This window comes from Rousettus aegyptiacus, unplaced genomic scaffold (assembly GCF_014176215.1).
Source record: "Rousettus aegyptiacus isolate mRouAeg1 unplaced genomic scaffold, mRouAeg1.p scaffold_m13_p_7, whole genome shotgun sequence".
NCBI lineage: Eukaryota > Metazoa > Chordata > Mammalia > Chiroptera > Pteropodidae > Rousettus > Rousettus aegyptiacus.
In genome coordinates this window covers 82,851,224-82,872,628 of record NW_023416310.1, presented here as the reverse complement: position 1 = coordinate 82,872,628, position 21,405 = coordinate 82,851,224, and the positions used below count along the sequence as shown (strand labels likewise).

The following is a 21,405-nucleotide window of genomic DNA, read 5'->3' as shown; positions in this document are numbered from 1 at the left end:
TGAGCAAAATGCGTGAGAAAGTCCCCTCACCGTGGTGATACATCAGCTCACAAAAATGAAAATGCCCGAAGATCAGAAAAGGGAGCCCTGTTGTAGTCCATGGAGCTTAATCAGCTGCCCAGACATTGATAGATTTCCGGGGATATTTATATTTGAGTCATCATATCCAGAATGTCTCAAGCAGAACCCGGTAGTATGGGCAGCATGCAAGCAATTTAAAAAGGTCATTTCTCATTATCTGTAGTCAGAAACTAAGTCTCTCTACGTAGAAATGTTTTTTAAGTAGCAAAATAAGAAAAAACTGAGGACAGGGTACTATGTAGAGCAGTGATGGGCTGGGCCAGCAGAATCCTAAGTGTCTATGACAGATATCACGGACTCATCAAAATATGTTTTCCTGCCGTGACTGGTGGAGGCTCATTTCTTTTTAGTCCAAGGCTCTAAGAAGCCCCTGCCAGCTGATCTGAGTTGGCATGTTGGACTGAAACTCGCTGTCACTGATCTGTAATTTGCCTTTAACTATTATTTCTCTGGAAAGCTAATAATATAAGTAGATAACAAGAGGATGAAAGGAAAAACAAATGAAGGGCCATGGGTTTAGAAAGCGTCTTGAGCTAGTTGGCACCCTCTCTCACTCTGGGCAGGGTAATATTCAAGGGCGTGGACTAAAGATGATTTTTCCTCAGGGGCAGTGTTTCACCAACTGAGATTTTTGGGGACATTTGCATCAGAATCACCTTTGTGATAATGTAGGCGTTTGTGCCTCAAGACTTAGCAAATCAGAACCTCTGGGTTTGAAGCCAAGACCACTGCAAAGGGACAGGGAACCCAGTGTGTCTTAGTCACTCTAAAGTTATGAGAACCGCTGCCCTCAGGAGACCTGGGTTCTGGTCTCAGCTGGGCCACTAGAGTCGTACTTGGGCACACCCTTTACCTGAGCTTCAGTTTCCTTAAGGAGGAACAGTAACATCTGTGCTGGCCGCCTCAGAAAATAGCCATGAAGCTCATTTGAGATAAAAGACACCTGAGAATGCTTTGAAAAGAAGAGTGCTGTGAACATGGAGTATAGTGCTGTCCACCTGACAAACTTGGCGGGGAGCTGGGGTGGCTTTTTGAATGTTGATTCTGACTTTATCAGGAATCAGGGATCTGATAAAACTGTAATGACAGAGGAGTAAAACAAACCTTGCTGGAGAGACCAGAGCGATAGTTATCAACCATGTTACAAATTAGAATCACCTGGGGAAAAACCTAAAACTATGGGCACACCTCATTTTATTGCGCGTTTATTGCGCGTCCCAGGTGTTGCGGCTTTTAGAAACGGAAGGAGATTATGACTTGCTTTATTGCGATACTTACTTTATTGCGGTGGTCTGGCAGTGAACCTGCGATATCGTCGAGGTATGCCTGCACTTCAGCGGGGACCCTGTCCAAGAGAGAGGTACAGAATCTCCAGGGAGCAGGCTTGCAGGCTCCTGTGGGAGCCAGTCTGGTTTCCAGCCTTCCCGAGGAATGGCCGATCTGTTTGTGTCTCAGGCCTATCGTCACCCCCATATTCTACCAGCTCATTTCTTTTTATTTAAGTTACTCATGCTCACATTTGTTGCTTACGACCAGAAGACCTTAACTAACATGTCATTAGCTGGTTAATGTCCAAAGCTAGGGACCGTAGTGTCTTGATTACATTGGGACCCCGCGTGACTAGCAGAGTTTCTGAGACACGGTAGAGATTAAAAGTGGGCTTAACTGATAAACTGAGAGCCGCGCCAGTGCTGATCCTAACTGGGACAGAGTGAACCCAGGTTCCCCGGAGGCAAAGAGATACCGGATGTAAAGTTGATGGCCTTTGCGGACTCTCCATGAATGACTGTGGTGGTGGTTTCGAGCACTGTGGAGATGCAAAGGTGAGACTGAAAGGAGTTCATGGTAAATAAAATTTTATGAATAATGAATGAAAGAAAAACTTTTATTGAAACTTAGCCACGCTCATTCACGTATGTGTTCTCTATGACAGGTTTGTGCTCTGATGGCAGAGTCAAGCAGCAGCCACAGAGACTGTACAGCCCGCAAGGGATGAAATATTTACTATCCAGTTCTTTACAGACAAAGTAAAGGTTTGGGGAGCCCTGGGGACAGAGATTTCTGCAGAAACTTCTCGGGGCTGGAGTGCTCACAGAAAGCTTTAGAGGAGCTGTGGCCCAGGCTGGTTTCCTCAAGGCACCTGATATGCACCTGAATAGCAGACAGCTGCCCAACGCTCGGGGCGCGGCGTGCACACAAGCACAGGCCGTCTGCAGGGCTTTTTGGGCAACAGCGTATTGTCGAATGTGGCTGACAGAGAATGCTGGGTTTGAGCGCCACTGCCGTAGGTCCCAGGGCGCTACTGAAACCTTCTAAGCAGGTCAGCGATTAGAAGAACGAATCTGGAATTTGGTAGTTAGGAAGACAGGCTTCGGATTGGAGGCTCTCAAGTTAAAATCCAGCTTTGCCTCATACTAGCTGTGTGTCCATTAGTGAATAATTTAATATCTCTGAGTCTCAGTTTCCTCTATGAAACAGAAATGGTGATACTTTGTACAGATGATGTAAAGATTAAGTGAAGGGTTGTATGTGGAGCATGAGTTTAGTGCCTGGAATACCGCGAATGCTCAGGAGATGGTAGGCATGACTGCGGTCACTCTTATTCTCTTTCTCAACCCCAAGAACTTGCTTGATAGTTATGAATGTTAGTTAGAAAGGGATGCACAGCGGCCTGGGCTCCTACAGCTAGAGGCTGCTTTGTCATCGTGACTTAGCATCATCTTATACGCCTCTTCTGGAGAAGTTGCCGAGCGTGCTCTAAGCAAGCTGCTTTTCCTACAACCATCTCTAAGAGAGACACAGAGTCCAAGGGTTCTCATTCAGGGCATCAATACAGAACGCACATGTACATTCTTCATTTAAAATGCAAGAGAGAAGGTAGGGTTTCTTTTTTTTTTTTCCAGAAAGTGCCACAAAGAACAAAAAATACGTTGTATTACAGAGACCACTATTTCCTTGGTGCTTATTGGCAGGTAGTTTCATTTAGTCATTTTTAATGGGAACAATTCTCAACCCACACAACAATTCTCAGCACGCACTGCAGGGATGCAGATACATAAGTAGGTAATCTGGGTTCAGCAGCCTCTGCCCCCTCTCCTAATGTCCCTTTGAAGTAGGACTTGGAATTTCAATCCCTCTCAAATAGATGCGGCCTCAAGGAGTGACCACAAGAAGTATTTACCTAAAGATTGTGCAGGGCTATTAGAAGAGCCTACCTTCTATGCCACAGGGCAAAATCTCATTTGAATCCCTTTATATGTCTTGTCCTTCTCCCTAAATAGTTCTTCCCTGAAAGCCACCTTTTGCATCCTTCTTTTAAATCACAAATCTCCAGTATTCAAAAAGACTCCCTTGCCCTGTGCTTGCTCATCTCCACTCACCAAAACCCACCATGATAAGGCATGCCACTGATTTCCTTTTCCCCTCCCATGAATTAGGGTAGAGTCGATTAAAGCCTCCATTTTCTGTATTCCAGTATTTGTGTCAGTCAGTGGTAGTGGGTGGGGGTACGAAATTCCAAATATAAGGGTGCTAGGCTATGGCTCTCTAGGGGTGGGCAAAAGAAAACCTGGGCCTTGCACACAGTGGGCTTTCCAGATGATGATCCATCTGTCCTCTTTCAATGGGAGTATCTGAACAAAATTCTTTTTCTTGGGCTAGTCAGCTTCCAAAACACTACTACTACTACCACTACTTTTCTGATCTGCTTTGGAGGGGACCGATATTGTCGAGGGATTTTTAGGAGACAGTGGAGATAAACGTATATATCAGTTTACCGTGTTTAACTGGAAGTTGAGCTGACGATCTTTTTATGTTGCAGACAAGTTAACTTTGCCGTTGTTGGTTTAGGTTTACCAAGCTTTCATTAACCAGAGTCATTAGATGTCATGTTGGAAGACCCATGAAGGTTTTAGCTTTCAGAATTCGGCTTTAGAGGATTTTCACCCAAGGAGGTTTTCCCTATTGTCAAAGCTTGTATGGGTGAGGAATGTATCCATTCAAAAGAGAAAGGGCAGAAAGTCTTATCAATCTGGGCCTATCAGCCTGGACCAGGGGGCCTCTATCAGACCTTCCACCAGGAAGTCAGCCATAGGATATTGTTGAACTATGTCAGTTGTTGAAGAAAGCCTACATGTCCCCCCAGCTCATAGTGTTCAGGTTCCCTATGTGCTCTGGTTATGTGTCCACGGTCGTTGGCGTCATCTCTGGGTGCCTTCTCAGCTTTGCTAGGACCGCATGTTAATCTGCTCCGTCTTCCTCTCGTGTCTCTTTGGCCACGCCACGCAATATAGCTGCTTCTGCACGATCGCGTTGCGTTCCGTATACCATTTCAGTTCTCACCACTTCATAGACTCTAGAGCTGTGAAGAATTTTAAAGATCACCTTGTGATCTTGTATTCTATAGATTAAAAAGGATTTCCTTTAAATCTTAGGGGAAAGCATGGTGGTATGTGAAGCAGGCTTGACGAGAGCTGCTCTGGGTAATATAGGGAAGGGACTTCGACCATCTCCGTTCAGCTTACATTTCCCCACGGAGATGGTTCAGCTACCACTAATCCCGCTGAACTCATTTTGAACATGAGGGGCTGAGTCCCTGAGACAGAAAGTACTTTGCACAAGGTCGTGCAGTGGATTAATCCAGAATGCGAATCAAGGCCTCCTTATACTTTACCACTTTCTCTAGATCCACGAATAATGATGCCTGACGGGTGATTGCGGGGACGCTAAAGAGAGTGACCACACAGTGGCTGCCTCCTGTCAGCCCGAGCACCCCCTTTCCCAAAGCCTCACAACTCTCCACTCCATCCAGTGTTATAGGGAAAAATCATAAATAACAATTCTTCTTGAAACGGCCGCCTTCTTGCCCCAATATTTGTGTCCTGCTGGCCCGTTAATTTTAGTTCGGGAGTCGGAGACCTAGTGACAACCGCTATCATGCGGCGCTCCTTTGCTGTTCAATAAATGCTAATAAACCATAATCTGCAAGCCTAATAATCGCTGCTGCTCGAACCGAAATGCAAGGGCAAAGATTACTTTGGTTTGACTAGGATTTGAAAAGGCTGAAAGAACAGACTTTGCGTGCGCAGTGGAAATGCCAGTTGCATGTTAATTACAGTGGCACCGCCGGCTCGTGTGCGGAAGGTGCAATGGTTCAGCAGGGAGAGCCGGAGAAGGGCGACCGAATGCAGACGAGAGGCTTCTGCCCGTGGAACCCAAGGGTACGGCTTCAGACGGAGTCCAGGGAGCCTCGGGTGGTTTTCCTCAGCTCCCCTGGTGTTGAGGTCTTCCCGGTCTTCTAATTTGCTCTTTTTATTTGTTCCTCAGAATCTCCAGAATTACTTGGTCGGGAGCTACCTTAGGGGCAGGTTTGAATTAGTGGCTTGGGGATTCAGAAAGAGGCAGAGAACCAGTCTCTCTATGCAGTAGGCATGTGTGTACACACACACACATACACACACACAGCATTAGTGGCATGGCGTGCGGGGTGGTATGGGTAGGGATAGAGGTTTGCTTATGGATTTACTGAGCCATAGGCAAGAGATCTTTCCCATATATCTCAAGCCCTGGCAAACTCTTGTGTGTACAGAACCGTTTCCTACAGCTCTAACTGCTCGATAGATTGTGCGACTAATTGTTTCTTTCCACTCAAAATGGGAGCCTCCTGGTAGGCTGTATGTTTTGGTGCAATTATGTCAGCTCAGACCAGGGCCGAGGCCATTTTAGCCACCTGAGGAGTGTGCTAATTGCCCTGAAGTACGCTGCCTGGTGTGCGCCTCATCGCTGTAGTGGTTTTAATGGAATTTCTAATTAAAAAATAAGGAGAGAGGCAGGGCCGGGTGCGTTCCTGCCACATCAGGGGTTCGGGCAGGGCCCCTTTGACATGGTAGTGTGAGCACGCCCAGGCGGGAGCCAGCTGGGGCAGAAATTAACATGCCTCTGGTACGGTTGTCCGCGAGGCACAGCGCAGACTGTTGGAGCAGTAATTAGAGCTCGGCTGATGTCAGCGTGTCTTCCAGGGTGGCTAGTCTTTCTCCCATGTTCTGTGGCAGTGGTCGAAGGGTTCCCTGTGGTGAGGCTGGGAGGAAAGGAGGCGACTGGAGGTACAGTTTGAGACTCTGAAGGAGCTGGCGAGATAGGAGCGTTCTGGAAAAATCCCATGTCCTGCTGCTTCCCAAAGACCAGGCTCCTTTGGTTTTTCTTTAGTCACGGTGGGCTCGGACTCTGGCCTGGGTTTGGAATAATGGTTCGCCTCTTATTAACAGTGCGTCTTTGGGTAAGTTACTTAACTTTTCTGAGCCTCAGTATAAAATGAGATAAAAATACAATTGAAATTTTGGTGATGTTTTGGTGGCGTCGTGGACGTAGAATTCAGGAATGTCTGTATCCCACGCGGACAGTCACTTCTCCCCTCTGCGGCCTCCACTTCCCCGTTCTCCTGGCAGGGGTGACTCAGCCTCCTGCAATTCATGTCCGCTCTCTGGTCCTTGAATCCCCTCCCTGCTTCATTCGATCTTTTAAAAGAGGATGGGTTGATTAGAAGCCTAGCGAACATTGAGCTGCCAGGAATTTTTTTTTTTTTAATTAAAAAAAAATATTTCAGTTACATTCGACATACAATATTATGTTAGTTTTAAGTGTACAACATAGTGATTAGACATTTATGTGAGTTATGAAATGATCACCCCAATAAGTCTAGTACCCATCTGACACCACACACAGTTATTACAAAATTGTTGACTATACTCCCTATGAGGTACTTTATATGCCCGTGACTGTTTTAATATCTGGTAATTTGTACTTCTTAATCCCTTCCCCGTTTTCGCCTTACCCCCCTCCCTTCTGGCAACCATCCGTTTGTTCTCTGTACTTATGAGTTTGTTTCTGTTTTGTTTGTTCGTTTATTTTGTTTAGATTCCACATATAAGTGAAATCAGATCGTACTTTGTCTTTGTCTGACTTATTTCACTTAGCACAATACCTTCTAGGTCTACCCATGTTGTTGCAAATTGTAAGATTTCATTTTTTTTTTTTTTATTTTTTATGGCTGAGTGATATTCTGTATATATGTAGCACCTATTTTTTATTCAATTGTCTAGGGATAGACACTGAGGTTGCTTCTGCTTCTTAGCTATGGTAAAGAATTCTGCAGTGAACATAAGGGCGCATGTATCTTTTCAAATTAGTGCTTTGGATTTCTTTGGGTAAACATCCACAAGTGGAATTCCTCAGTCATATGGTAGTTCTAGTTTTCATTTTTCGAGGAACCTCCATGCTGTTTTCCATAGTGGCTGCACCAGTTTGCAATCCCACCACAGTACACAAGGGTTCCCTTTGCTCCACGTCCTCGCCAGCACTTGCTGTTTGTTGATTTATTGATGACAGGCATTCTGACGTGTGAAGCGATATTTCACTGTGGTTTTAATTGGCATTTTCCTGATAATTAGTGACGTTAAGCATCTTTTCCTATGTCTTTTGGCCATCTATATGTCCTCTTTGGAAAAATGTCTGTTCAGATCTTCTGTCCATTTTTCAATTGGATTTTTTTTTGGTGTTAAGTTGTATGAGTTCATTATGTTTTGAGTACTTATCGGACGTATCATTGTGAATGCCTTCCCCCATTCAGTAGGTTGTCTTTTCATTTTGTTGGTTTCCTTCGCTGAGCAAAAATTCTTTAGTTTGACGTAGTCCTGTTTGTTTTTCCTTCTGTTTCCCATGCTCTAGGAGACATATCTAAAAAAATATTGCTTTCATCTAGGAGTTTTATGGTTTTGAATCTTACATTTAAGTCTTTAATCCATTATGAGTTTGTTCTCATATATGGTGTAAGAAAGTGACCCAATTTCATTCTCTTGCATGTGTCTGTCCAGTTTTCCCAACACCGTTTATTGAAGAGACTGTCTTTACTCCATTGTATATTCTTGCTTCATTTATAGATTAATTGAACATCTACCTAGGTGTGGGTTTATTTCTGGGTTTTCTATTCTGTTCTATTGATCTATATATGTTTTTATGTCAGTACCATCCTGTTTTGATTACTATAGCTTTGTAGTATAGTTGATGTCAGGCTAGTATATGTGATATCTCCAGCTTTGTACTTTATTCTCAAGACTGTTTTGGCTATTCAGAGTCTTTCGGTCATTCCATATAAGTTTTAGGATTATTTGTTCTAGTTCTGGAAAATTGCTATTGGTGTTTTGATAGGGATTTGCTTTATATATTTAGGCGATCCTACATTGGGTGCTAAGATGTTTACAAGAGTTACATCATCTTGTTGGATTGATCCCTTTATTATGAAATACCCTTCTTTATCTTGTGTTACAGCTCTTGTTTTAAAGTTCATTTTGTCTGATATAAATATTGCTACCTCAGCTTTTTTTTTCTTGTTTACATGAAAGAAGTTTTCCATCCCTTAACTTTCAGTCTCTGTGTGTCTTTTGATCTGCAGTGGGTCTTTTGAAGGCAGAACATGTACAGGTCTTGTTTTGAATCCATTCAGCTGCCCTGTCTTTTGATTGGAGCATTAGTCCATTTACATTTAAAGTAATTATTGAGGGGTGTAGTTATTGCTATTTTAATTATTGTTTTCTGATTGTTTTTGTTCTGTTTTTTTGTTCTCTTGGTATGTTGATGACCTTCTATAGTGTTGTGTTCGGATTCTTTTCTCTTCGTTTCTTGTATATCTCTTGTAGATTTTTAGTTTGTGGTTACCATGTGCTTCCTATACATCCAGCTATGTTTATAGCAGTCTATTTTCAATCGATATTCTCTTAAATTCGAGTACATTCTAAAATCAGTACCATTTTTACTAATCTTTTCCATGTTTATGTTCTCGTCACTTTTTTTTTTTTTTTTTACTTCTTTTGTGCGTGTGTTTGTGTGTAACCCTTACTTTATTTTGGAATTATACATAATCTTCCTACTTTTTCCTTTTAATCTTTGTACTAGCTTTATAGTTGGTTGATCCACTGCTTTTATTATGTGTTTGCCTTTGTTAAGAATTTTTCTTTCCTATATTTTCTTATTCATATTTTCAATCTTTTCTTCTTAAAGAAGTTCCTTTAACATTTCTTGTAAGACTGGTTTAACACTGATGAACTCCTTTGTTTTTTTTCTTGTCTGGGAAACTCTTTATCTCTTCTTTGACTATAAATGATAGCCTTACTGGGTAGAGTAATCTTAGTTGTAGGTCCTTGCTTTTCATCACTTTGAATATTTCATGCCTATTCTCTCTGGCCTGCAAAGTTTCTGTTGAGAAATCAACTGACAGTCTCCCTTGTATGTAACTAACTGCTTTTCTTTTGTTGCTTTTAAGATTCTCTCTTTGTCTTGAACCTCTGGCATTTAAATTATGATGTGTCTTGGCATGGGCCTCTTTGGGTTCATCTTGTTTGAGACTCTGCACTTCTTGAACTTGTATGTCTCTTTCCTTCTCCAGGTTTAGAGACTTTTTCAGTTATTATTTCTTCAAATAGGTTTCAATCCCTTGTTCTCTCTCTTCTTCTGATACCCCTGTGATGCGGGTTGGTAAGTTTGACATTGTCCCAGAGGTCCCTTAAATTATCCTCATTTTTGAAAATTCTTTATTTTTGCTGTTCTAGTTGAGGGTTTTCTGCTACCTTGTCTTCCAGATTGCTAGTTCGATCCTCTGCTTCATCTAATCGGATGTTTCCTTCTAATATATTCTTCATTTCAGTTATTCTATTAATTTTTTGACTAGATCTTTTTTATATTTTACTATCTCTTTAAGTTCTTACTGAGTTAATATATTTTCCTCTATATCCTTCATAACTAGTGTTTTGAACTTGGTAGATTGCTTGCTTCCATTTTGCTTAGTTCTTTTTCTGGAGTTTTGTCTTGTTCTTTCATTTGAGACATGTTTGTCTCCTCATTTTGGCTGCCTCCCTGTGTTTGTTTCTATGTATTAGGAAGATCTGCTATGGCTCCCAATCTTGGCAGTAGGTGTCCTGCGAGGCCTACTGGCACCATTTTCCTGTTCATCTGACCTGGGTGCCCCTGGAGTGTCCCTTGTGTGAGCTGTGTGTACCATCCTGTTGTAGTTGAGCCTTGATTGCTATTGGCATGTCAGTGGCTGTGACTGACCTTCAGGCTGACTGGCCGTGAAGGCTGGCCATGGCTATAGTGAACAAGCAGTTATGTGGGGGCTGACCCCAGGGAATGGGAATTGCTTTAGCAAGACTCTGGTGTGAGCATGTCTGTGCTTTGATTTGTCACTCACGGAGCTGGTTGGGTGGTGCTCTGGTGCAGCCTGAAGCCAGCCACACTGGGTATGTGGTTCTGGAGCCTGTTGGGAGGGGTCCAGTGTAGGCCAAAGTCAGTTGCCACTTGTGCTGGACCTAGAGGCACTTGGGAGATGCTACACTGTGAACTGAAGGTGGCTGCCAGTAGTGCTGGGCTTGGGGCCCTTTGATATGGGCACCATGAAGTGAGCTGGGGCCAGCTGCTCTTTGTGATGTGTTTGTGGCCACTTAGTTGAAACTATGTTCCTAGCCAACACTGGCTGCAGCTTATGCCAGCCTTGGTGCCACCTGATGGGAGATACAAGGCAAGTTGAGACTGGTCACCACTTGTGCCAGGCATGGGGACGCTTAACAGGAAGTATAGGGCATGCCGAGACCAGCTGCTGCTAGATTGGTATTTGTGGACCTTCGAGAGATTTTAGGAAAGTCCGTATGAGCCAACGTAGGCCACTTTTGTGGAAAAGCCACTGGAAGCAGCTCACTGCTCAGGGTTTTTGTACTCCTTTCTTGAAAGAGAACGCACTGTCCAACGTACCTGTCTTTTATAAATGGGGAAAGCAAATGCTTGCTTTTCTTCACACTTTTGTCTTTTGCATCCAGAAAAGAGATCAAATGCTAATATATATACACGTGTGTGTGTGTGTGTGTGTGTGTGTGTGTGTGTGTGTGTGTATGAGAGAGAGAGAGAGAGAGAGAGAGAGAGAGAGAGAGAGAGAGAGAGAGAGAAGAAAAGGTGGGTTGTCTAAAAGGCAGAATTGGAGCCTCAGAAACAGCAGTTACTGGGGCTTCACAGTTCATTTCCACCTCTGTAGATGGAAGAGGACTCTGAGAGGTGACTTCTTACTGGTGTAGTCCCGTCCTCACCTGCAGGCTTCCCTTTTGCAGACGGGGGGATGCAGGAGTTCTGGAGGGATTCTGTGGTCAAACAGATCTATTGTGGCTCTCTTGCTATGTGGCTTGGATTTTAAAAATTGTACTTTTTATGTTAATCCTCTCATTTATTAACATCTAAGCAATGCTGGGAAAGATTGCAAGTTTATTTCTGGCTGAAGAGATGGTCGAAGAGCCCTCACTGAGGGGTGTCAGGAGACCCCATTCTAGTCTCAGCTCTAATTCTATAAATTACTGGGTGACCCTGGGCTCGTCCACTTATATCTTACCTGAGTTTTGTCATCTGCAGGAATATCTTTCACCTCATCTTGTGGGAACATAGGAAGGACTCACGACACTGAAAAACCCCGTCTTTTTTCAAAATCCAGTCATGTGTCTGGCAGCCAGCCTCCCTTTGCTGAACTGGGGTCTGGGGGCAGGCTCTGAGGAGACCGCTGCCTCTAGGTGGTCTCGGTCCCTGAGGTGCCTGGGCTCACCTGTTCCCTCTCATAGACTGAGGGTCAGGGGAGATGGTGGCAGTCTAAATAAGGGCAGAGGAGGGGCTGAGGGGCAGCGACAGCATGGATGGTGGGCTGGGGACTGCTCTTGGTGCTTTATTTAGGTAGTGAGCAGTTTTTCCTTGAGGGGCGGGGTGGAGTTGGAAGTGTTATAGACTAAAGTTCCTCTCCCCCTGCTCCTTACACACCTCACTGCCATGAGCTCGGTACTGGGACAGCGGAGAACAGATCGCAGGGTCCTTCTCTCATGGGATCTTCCACTCTGTGTGTGTGTGTGTGTGTGTGTACGTACATGCATGCATGAGACTCAATCAGCACAAGTAGTAAAATCGATTCATCAGGTAGGTCATCCCTACACTGTAACCAGCCTCCCCAAATAGCTGTTAGAGCCACAGAATGTGAGAACCAGCCCAGTTCTCACCTTGAGCATTTGGAGAATCTGACTGAACCTCACTTTGAGGTTGAACTCTCGGAAGGGGTTTGTCACAGCAGGAATTGCTGACGATGGAGCCAGACTTGAAGCCTGGCCCCCTGACTCCCGGCTTGGTTCCGCCTCCCCCGTTTCCCTGCTCTGGCCGCACGGAGAGCCACCAGGTGCAGCCGCTCCTCCACTGATGCTAGGTGGCACCAGCACGCCTTTGAACAGAAAGGCTCCCGTCTGAAAATGCTCCGATCCTCCTTGCCAGGCTCCTGACGCCTGGGGTGGGCAGCACTCCCCAGAAGGCCTGCCTGCTCGGGGCACTGCCCCAGCTGCCGGTCCCCACCTTCACCAGTGTGGTCCTGCCTGGGTCCCATATACACCCTCGGGTTCTCAGGTTACCTGGGAGAATGCACTTCCATGTGATCGATTTCTCCTGGGGGCTCTCTGTGCCAAATGGAAGGTTCTGGCTGGGCGATCAGCTCAGAGGGAGACGTTTGAGGGCAATGCAGGCACCGGTTCTGGTTCTCCTTAGGTGCTGTTATCGTCCTTCCTTCAGCTTCGTCTTAAGGAAGACAAACCCCGCTGACACAGTGTGGGCTTCCCCCAGGTCACGTGGCCAGTCTGTGATGGGAGGGAGTTCAGGCTTGCTAAGCACTGCACTACTTTGTCTCTCAAGAGGAAGTTGAGAAGACAGGACCCTCTGTTGCTTGGTCCTGCCTGTCCCGCCAGCCCCATCTCACGGTTATTAGCTCTGTGGGTAAGAGGAGTACAGGCCCCGGTTACAGACTTCTGGGATTAGAATGCCGCCTCCCCACTTGTCAGTGGTGCGACTGCCAAATTTATGTAACTTCTCTCTGCCTCAATTTCTCTTTGTGTAAATGGGGTGTGGTAGATTGCAAATGGCCTCAAATTTTTTTGTAGCTCCTCTCATTAAAGGTAGAGTGTACTTTCTCGACCCTTTGAAACCTGGGCTGGCCCTGTGCCTTGCTTCTCTAGAATGTTGTGAAAACGACGACATGTGACTTCTGAGTCAAGGCTTTGCAGTTTCTGTCATCATTCCCAGAACGTTGCTGCCGCATGATAAGGCTGGCTGGCATCCTTGAGGATGAGAGACCCGTGGAGGGACATCCCAGCCGTCCAGCCCAAACGGCCCACTCACGTGAATAACTGTGTCAACCTACTGAATTTGGGGGGTGATTTGTCATGTCACCAAAGCTAAATGAAATATGGAAGAGCGATAGTACTTACCTCGTAGTTGCTGTGAGCTTCCCGTGATGTGCGTTGGTTAGGCCAGCACCTAGTGCACAGTAAGCTAACGGGGTTGTTACCGGTGACATTGTCACTGGGCACTCGCTCTTGCTCATTGGGTTCTAGTCACACTGACTTTCCTTTTTTACTTTTTTGAATATACTATATGGTTTTTAGGGCTTTCCTACTTAATTCTGTCACGGTTATTACGGTCTCAGCTAAAACCTGTCCTCGGAGAGGCCCTCTCTGAGGAATCGCCTCCCTGCCCCGTGCTCTCTGTCTGCCCATCTAGACTGTAAATCTCTGAGGACAGGAGTTGGGCCTGTTGTTTCTCCCTCTTTTATCCTTTGCTGCCGCCCCCAGTGCTGTGTCTTGCAGACCCTCACTTGGTATTTGTTGAATGAGTGAGAAAAGGGGTGCCTAATCATATGGGTTTGGGGTTAGTGTCAGGCTTGCAGGAAGAGGGGGGAGCCAGGTGAGAGTTTCAGAGAGGGGGTGCTGTGTGTGCTGCTTCTCATTCTTCCTGTCGGTTTGGTTTGTGTCACACTCTTACATTGGACCGAAGATGTTCCTGGTACTCCATGTCCAATACGTCTGTGAGCTTCTGAAGACTGGGATGAGTTCCTCACAGCCCCTAGCATATCACCAGGCAGCTGGCAGGGGCTTAACAGAAGTTTACTGGATAGATAAATGGGTAGATGGGTGGATAAATGGACGAATGCATTAACAGATGACGATGCGAAGAAGGATGAATGGATGAGACTACTCAGAACTGTAAGCAACTATGAAAAACCATGTTTATTATTTTTCCTCCTAATAAAAGATGACACATTTCCAGTCAATCAGTAAAAGGTCATAAATAAATAAAAATGTATTAAGTACAATCATTAGCATTATGTTACAGGGAAAGAGTTGCTATATATAACCTTTCTCCCTAAGGTGAATAGTCACAGTTGGTCTGATTTACAGAGAAGGGCAAGAGTAGGTGACCAGTTGTCCCAGGACGGAGGATTCCCAGGATGTGGGACTTTTAGTGCTAAAACTGGGGAAATTCCGGGCGAACTGGGTTGGCCACTTATGCAAGAGAGAGAGAAGCTTCACTATGATGGGTGTGGTTTGGCATTTAGGGGCTGGAGTCAGACATTTTTCTCAATTTCCTCATCACCTTTTTCCCTCTTAACTCTGAAATAAAAATCTGTTATTACTGAGGATGGTATAGCTTTCAAAGGATTTCATATGCTGTGTAATTCTGACTTGATCCTTATGCCAAGCCTGGGAGGTGGGGCAGTTCTAACCTCATTCGTAGGTGCGCCTTCCTGCTTCAGGGCTTCGGACGGAACTACGATCTGTGTCCCACATCTCCTGAGGCCAGAGTTCTTCCCACTACTCTGTTCTTTCCTGAAACATCCTGTCTCATCTGGCTTTCAGGAGTGGGCGGATTGTGTAGGGAAAGGGAGAACCTTGCGATCCAATTTTTGGCTCAATCACCTTATTTGGGACAATTCACGTCATTACTGCTTTCGCCTGACGCGTTTATCTGTTCCTCCGCTAGCGATCCTCATGTAGGATTCTCCTGACTACCCACCAGCTGGCCAGTGCTGGTGTCGTCATGTGACAGTCAGTGAAGGAGATCTAGTGCTGGCTCCAGGATGCTGCTGCAAACGGCCCCTCCAGTTCGAGTTGGGCGGCAGGGCAGTCAGAGGACCAGCTCAGTCTTCTATTAGCCAACTTGATTGTTGAGAAGTTTTAGGGCATCTTTGCTAAGAAGCTCAAGTGAGGTGGCTGTGACTCTTAGGGTCAAAGATTTGTCACATCCATCCCTAATCTGTAGGGATTTTGCCTAATATATAGGTAGCACCTTAAGGAGAAAGGGTTTGGCAGCCCTCCCTGACTTACCTTAAAGGACTAGAGATGGGCTGCCCTTGCCCATAGTAGACCTAACTTCTCTTGACAGCTGTCATCCATTCTTTTATTTCAACATTGTTTTGGGCTCTTACATTTTTGGCACTTACCACGTCTAGGGGTAAGAAGTCTGTGTAATTCTTCTTTTCCTTGTGAAGTGAGATGAGACTTCCTCTGACTCTCCCTCATTTAATGGAAGCATGTGCAGATGGTGCTGTTCTGGGAAAGGCTTAATGAATAGGATTCCACATTGGTCCTACTCTTTAACCTGTCTTTGTTTGGGCTCCGAGTTGCTCTGTCATACAGGCTCATTCCTGGTGCAGGTGTGCTAAGACCTGATCTTAGAGTTTTCTGTTCTGAGAGCTGAAGGAACATGGGTATGTTTATTTAAAAATAAATATAACTAGCTTTAAAAAAGTGCTGCCCGTATCCTCTTGGTAGATACCCCAGACTGTGGGACATATAGTCTGTCAGCTAAAGTATGGGGCTTCTGGTACACCCATTTACCTTAGTTATGAGTATGTTCTTTCTGCCTCTTAACACTAGTTGGCGCCCTACAACCCTCAGAAGTACCTGTGGCTCTGAGTTCAAGTTTAGTTTTAATATTTAGATGTGGTTTTTTGGCTTAGAGACAAAAAGTGACCCAAGTCTTTGTGAAGGAGAGGGATATTAACCCCAATGTTGCCATCACTGCAATACAATATAAATGAAGCACCTGTGTGTATGAAATTTAAACTCTGGCACTGAGTGGGGGAGGTGATGATTTGACAAGCCCAGAAACTTCCATAACATGAGAAATTGCCTGGGTCGATACATTTCTTAGAATCTTGGAAACTTATGGCCCAGTTGCACTGGGCCATAGGCTGTACTTACTCTGTATTATTCTGGGCTAAAAAATTTGAGAACTCAGTATAATAAAAACGTAGGCTTTTTATTAAAACTTTGCAAGATGTGCTGCCTGGCAGCAGGAGAACACTAGAGGTCGACTGGTTTCCAGTCGTTTTTTTTTTTTTTTTTGGTCAAACCCCTTGGGGCCAGCACTTCCTCTAAGGAAGTCAAGCCCGATGAGTAAAGAATAAGAATGACAAATTCCTTCCTCCGAGAAGAGGAAGAGTCTTGGGTTAATTAGGCCATGATTGGGCAGCCTCCTCTGAGTTTGGACAGACTTCCGCAGGCTCCTCATATGGTTACTGAACTCTGGGAGCGGCGATGGCTGCCCCTGATCGAGAGTCTGCAGACGTCAGCCTGCCCTCTGGAGGACGCCCCGGAAGCCATTGCGCTGCTAGGCCCTAGGAGAAGGTGATCTCCAGATGAGAGTTTCGCCGAGGAGTCCACTGAGCACGGGTCATCCCCCGTGTGGTCTCTGCTGCTTCTCTCTCCACACAGCACGCAGTCCTCCTTGCCCGTCTTCTTGGGAGAGCTGGAGCTCTCTGAGGTGCCGGCTCTCAAGTCCTGTTCAGGGACAGGTGGCACTGGGCGGTGGGTGGGCAGAGCCTCTCCGGGGACAGGGGCGGCCATCTGTCTGCTTCTCCAGCTCTGGATTTCCAGGTCTCTTTTGTCCATGGGGAGTTTGTCAATTTTCTGAGCTTTTGAGATGAGAGATTTCCCATAAGTCCCTTGTAGAGACAGGAAAAAGTACCTGGTGGGGGAATGAGAAATGACAGAATACAGCTTTTTTGATTTTTGACTTCTTGAATTTCAGCATTAAAAGGGCCCTTAGATCCAACTCCCTACTCAAGGCAAGCTCCTTTTTGCTACGCTCCTGACTGATGGCTATCAAATCTATGCCTGGGCACCTCTGGGATTTGGGAGTTCAATAACAACAATATATAGCAGCTAACATTTATTATGTACCAGGACTATTTTAAGGGCTTTATGTATTATTAACTATTCCCCCAACAATCCTATATGGCTGGTGCTTCTGTTTCTCCTGTTACACATGAAGAAACTGAGGCAGTGAGCGAATTCATGATTTTCAGAGCCACACAATTGTCGAGCTGTGGTCAGACCAAGCCCTCTGGATCACGAGGCTTTCATGTACCATGTACAAGGGCAGTCTATTCTATTTCTGGGCTATTCTCATTAGGGCATATTTACTTTGCAAAGCCAACCCTTTGTGGAACTTAAGTCGTTTTTAAATACATGTTCTTAAATCTGTGGGTCATGCCGACTTCACAGCATCACTGTTATCACTATTTGTCAGATGAAGAAATAGGCGCCACGAGACAGGATGGGGTTTCCAAGGTCTCCTGAGAAGTTACTGGGTCTTGCCGATGGTCAGCTCAGGGTTCCTCTCCCCCGGCCTAGTGCACGTAGCCTGTAATGGACTCTGGAATTGGGAGTCTCTCTCTCTCTCTCTCTGTGCCTGGACTCTTTTCCCTGATCCAAGTTTAGGAAGGGAAGGAATGAGGTGGCACATAAAACTGTGCGGTCTTTGGAGAAAGCATGCCATCTTGTGATACCGGGCAGCTCACGTCCCGTCTCTAGGTGTTCGTTTCTCTGTTTGAAAAGTAATCCAGTTGGTCCAGAGGACATCTAAGATCTTTTCCAAAAACAATCCTTAAAATTTTTATTTCTAAAGCCTTATAAACAGAGAGGCGCCCATCCTTCCGCTATGCCGGAAAGCTGCAGGGTGGCCTCCCAGTGGGCAAGGGGTTTCTGAAGATCTCAGCAGACTCCATGGCACTAGATGAAAGTTCCCCATTCTTTCTCATCGCACACAGGGAGGCGGTGCAGGTGGCCCTGTTCTTGTTTCAGGAAAGACTCAACTGCTTGCCTGGAAACTGGAATGTTCTGTTTAAACCTTTCCCCCAAGCCGCCACTCTCCTTGCCCATTAATTCATTTAACAATCACTCGTCAATTCCCTTCAGTGGGCCAGGCCCTTAGGGATTAATTAAGCTTAGAACTAGTCAGAGTTCTTACCCTCATGAGGCAGCTGAAGCAGAGGGAAGAGCAGTGAGAATGTCAGACACCTGACCCAGCATGAGACACCTCCCTTGAGGAAGAAACCGAGGGATGCGCAGAGGGTAACCAGGCAGAGGAGGATGAAAACCAAACCCCCAGAACGATGGCTGAAGTGGTGGAAAGTGAGGGCCAGAATGAGGAAATACGACACAGAAGGGGTGGGCCGGGCCAGGGCACGAAAGGCCTGAGCCATGCCGTGGTTTTGTGCCTTATCGTAAATGCCTTGGGAAGCCCTTAAAGATCTATAAACGGATGACAAGATTATATGTTGATATAGTGATAATGGATTAGGGTAAAACCAAATAGACTATCAAAGTAATTTGGAGTGAAAGGCTGATAACCTGTCTCTGGTAATGGCCTTAGAAATGGGAAGTAGCAGATGGATTGGAGAAATATGTAGCAGATAGAATTGTCAGGACTTGGGGATAGGCTGGATGTAGGTATGAGGTGGTGGGCAGTATCCAGGATCACTCCCAGGGGTCAGCCTTGGTCCTAAGCGGGCAGCATTTGATGGAACAAACTCTGCAAGAGACCCAAGGTTCTTGGATGGTGGTGGTAGTGAATAAAGGGTGGATCATGAATTAAATTACAGATGTCTCCCAGTTTCTTCGGACTTACAGGCCCATTGGAGGTGATGAATAGGGTAACTAGAAAGGTGTATCTGACGTTCAGAAGAGAGGTCTGGGCTGGGAATTTTGTGTTAGAGATTCATCTGTTAAAAATACTTGACAATGGTGGTGGCTCTGTCTATAGAGAGACTATAAAGTTAGAAGACAAAAGAACCTAAGACTCAAGCCTTAACATACACTGTGTCAAGGACATGAACCAGCAAAAAAAACAAAGGAGGATAAAAACCAAGAGAGTGTTGGGTTACTGAGGTCAAAGGGAGACTGACTGTCCAAGGGCTGGCATCATCTGCTGTAGCTGTTAAGATGCTCATTGTGTTTTCAAGTTAGTGTGTTAGTTTCTTTCTTTTTTTTTTTAATCTGTAAAACAATTTACATGTTCCTAGTTTAAGAGGATCTGTACAGTTCTTTTACGTTGGTTTAATTAATTAGACCAAGATTAGTGAAGTCATGGTTGGTGGGCTAATTATCACAAATTTGGTAAGTAAAATCCAGCTCCATTATGATAAATGTAGCTTGCAACTTTAAGTGAACAAACACTTTTCTACAGCAAACATTCTATCATGTAGGTTTCTATAACAAACATTATTTTTTTTCAGGGTTACAAGTCAGTAGTCCTAGGAACTATCAAAATAATCTTTTCTCAGAAGAAATCTCTTTGCTTTTCTTAGTAAACAGAATTAAACGGAAATTCAACTTTGTGATAATAATATAGAATAAGCAAAGATTTAACTTAAGTGCTATGGTAACTAACAAATAAATATTTGCTAACTTTTCCCCGACCTGTCTCTGTTTAACAAGCTGTAATGTTGAATATGCCTGTCTTTTCAAAGCACGTATCAACAGTCTTTTTATACTTTTCAAGGGTCTTCATCAAGCTTATAGCTTTGGGCTCCAATCGTGCTTTCTAGCCAAGGGTAAGACAAAGAATATGGTAATTTATTTCCATAGCCCAAATAATACACAAAACAGAACAGAGGAGCTCAGTCCTGGGTCAGTCGTGATCACCATCATTTTTAACCCCCCAAAGTGTGGACAAAGTATTTAAGCCACATATCTGACGCCCTTCCCCATGAGGGCGCACTCCTCACGGTCCCTGCCAGGGGCCGTCTCTCTGGGGTCGGGCTGAAGGGGCGTAGTGGCTTGTGCTTGTTCCCAGTGACTTCCCACTCTTCACTCTCAGGGCCTCTATGGAAACTGTTGTATATAGTCAGATGTGTCTGCATCGTTCACTGGATTGCAGGCGTCTTGAGAGCAAGGGTCCTGTTTTATTCCTCTTCCTACTCCTTTAACATCCATTGCCCTTTTATCTCTGCGTGCAGCCACTGTCCCTAGAACTGAGTGTTAGTTATAGGATGAGAAGGAGGATCCTTTCTGTCTAGGAGTTAATAGTCAAAGGCAAACATAATTTATAACAATGAGATCAAGGCAGTGACAGAGATACGCCCAGGTGGTGGAGCACAGGGGAGAGGAGGGACCTGTTTCAGCCTCGGAAGGTAGGTGAAGGCATGGAAGGTTTGGAATAGGTCATGCCTGAAACAGTGTCAAAGGGTCAGGAGGTCTGGTAACGAGAAGGGTGTTCTTATTAGGAGTAACAGCACAGGCTGTGCGTGAAAGGTGAGAGGGCATGGGCCTCTACAGAGGCTTGGTGGTGAGAAGCCTGAAGTTCGAGGCAGGGAGTGGGCGATGAGGCCGTCGAGGCCAGTGGCAGCCAAGCAGGGAGCCCATGCACACAGCGCGCATGCAGAACTCAGTCAACATTTGTGTTTGGCATCTCGTTATCTTCAGCCTCTAACCCTGCAGCAGAGGTCGAGGTTCTGAGGTGGCTGAGGAAGAGCACATGGAGACTAACCTAGGTTCATCAGCTTGCCACATTTATTAACAAAAGCACTGTCTGCTGATTTTGGATTAAAAAGTTGCAATGGCCTGTTTTTAATACAGCTTATAATGATAAAGTGGTTGCATTTTGATATTCACAGGATTGAGGTCGTGAGGATGTAGCAGGGCCAAGTCTTGTCTGTGGGTACATCATTGTCAAGTTCACCAATTTCTCTGACTAGGTAGCAAGGATGGAGAATAGAACACTGGCCACTGAGTTGGCCAAGCCTCTCCCACAGGGATTTGCGGTGGGCTTGTGGAGACAGAGTCTGGTCCCTCTTGGGACTTGAGTTGTCACGTGAGCAAGTGGGACTAGAAGCACAGCTCTGCCTGACTTCTAGGTGACGGCAAAAACAAAATGAGGGGCTACACGGGAGAGCGTGGGTCGGGAGCGCGCTCCAGGGAACCCAAGGCGCTGCTGTTTTCCTAGAGAAGCCAAATGCAGAGAGGGTTTAGGCTGAAAATGTTAGAAATAGTCTGAGTGTGAATGATTTGTTTGGCTAGTGTGTTAACACATTTGAGAAATATTAAGGAGCTGACTATTTCATGCAAAATTTGCATTTCTGGGAAGAATCTGAAGCCCTGGAATGCTGAATTCGATCTTTCCTGGAGGCAGTGATCGGGGGAAGCTGAGAAA

At 45.3% G+C, this 21,405-nt stretch overlaps 1 protein-coding gene and 1 long non-coding RNA gene across 4 annotated transcripts in view; one reads left to right on the top strand and one right to left on the bottom strand.

Moving 5' to 3' along the window:
* LOC107521898 overlaps nt 1-21,405 on the top strand; it is a 46,107-nt gene that overhangs the window by 14,255 nt on the left and 10,447 nt on the right. The gene's annotated exons all lie outside the window — the stretch shown is intronic.
* The window catches only part of ATP10B (ATPase phospholipid transporting 10B (putative)), a 234,197-nt gene continuing 229,091 nt past the window's right edge, over nt 16,300-21,405 (bottom strand). For both annotated transcript variants that reach the window (XM_036224184.1, XM_016167062.2), the window contains one exon: nt 16,300-16,938. In XM_036224184.1, the coding sequence (XP_036080077.1) occupies nt 16,479-16,938 (460 nt within the window). In that variant the 3' untranslated portion in view covers nt 16,300-16,478. The remainder of the gene's footprint in view (nt 16,939-21,405) is intronic.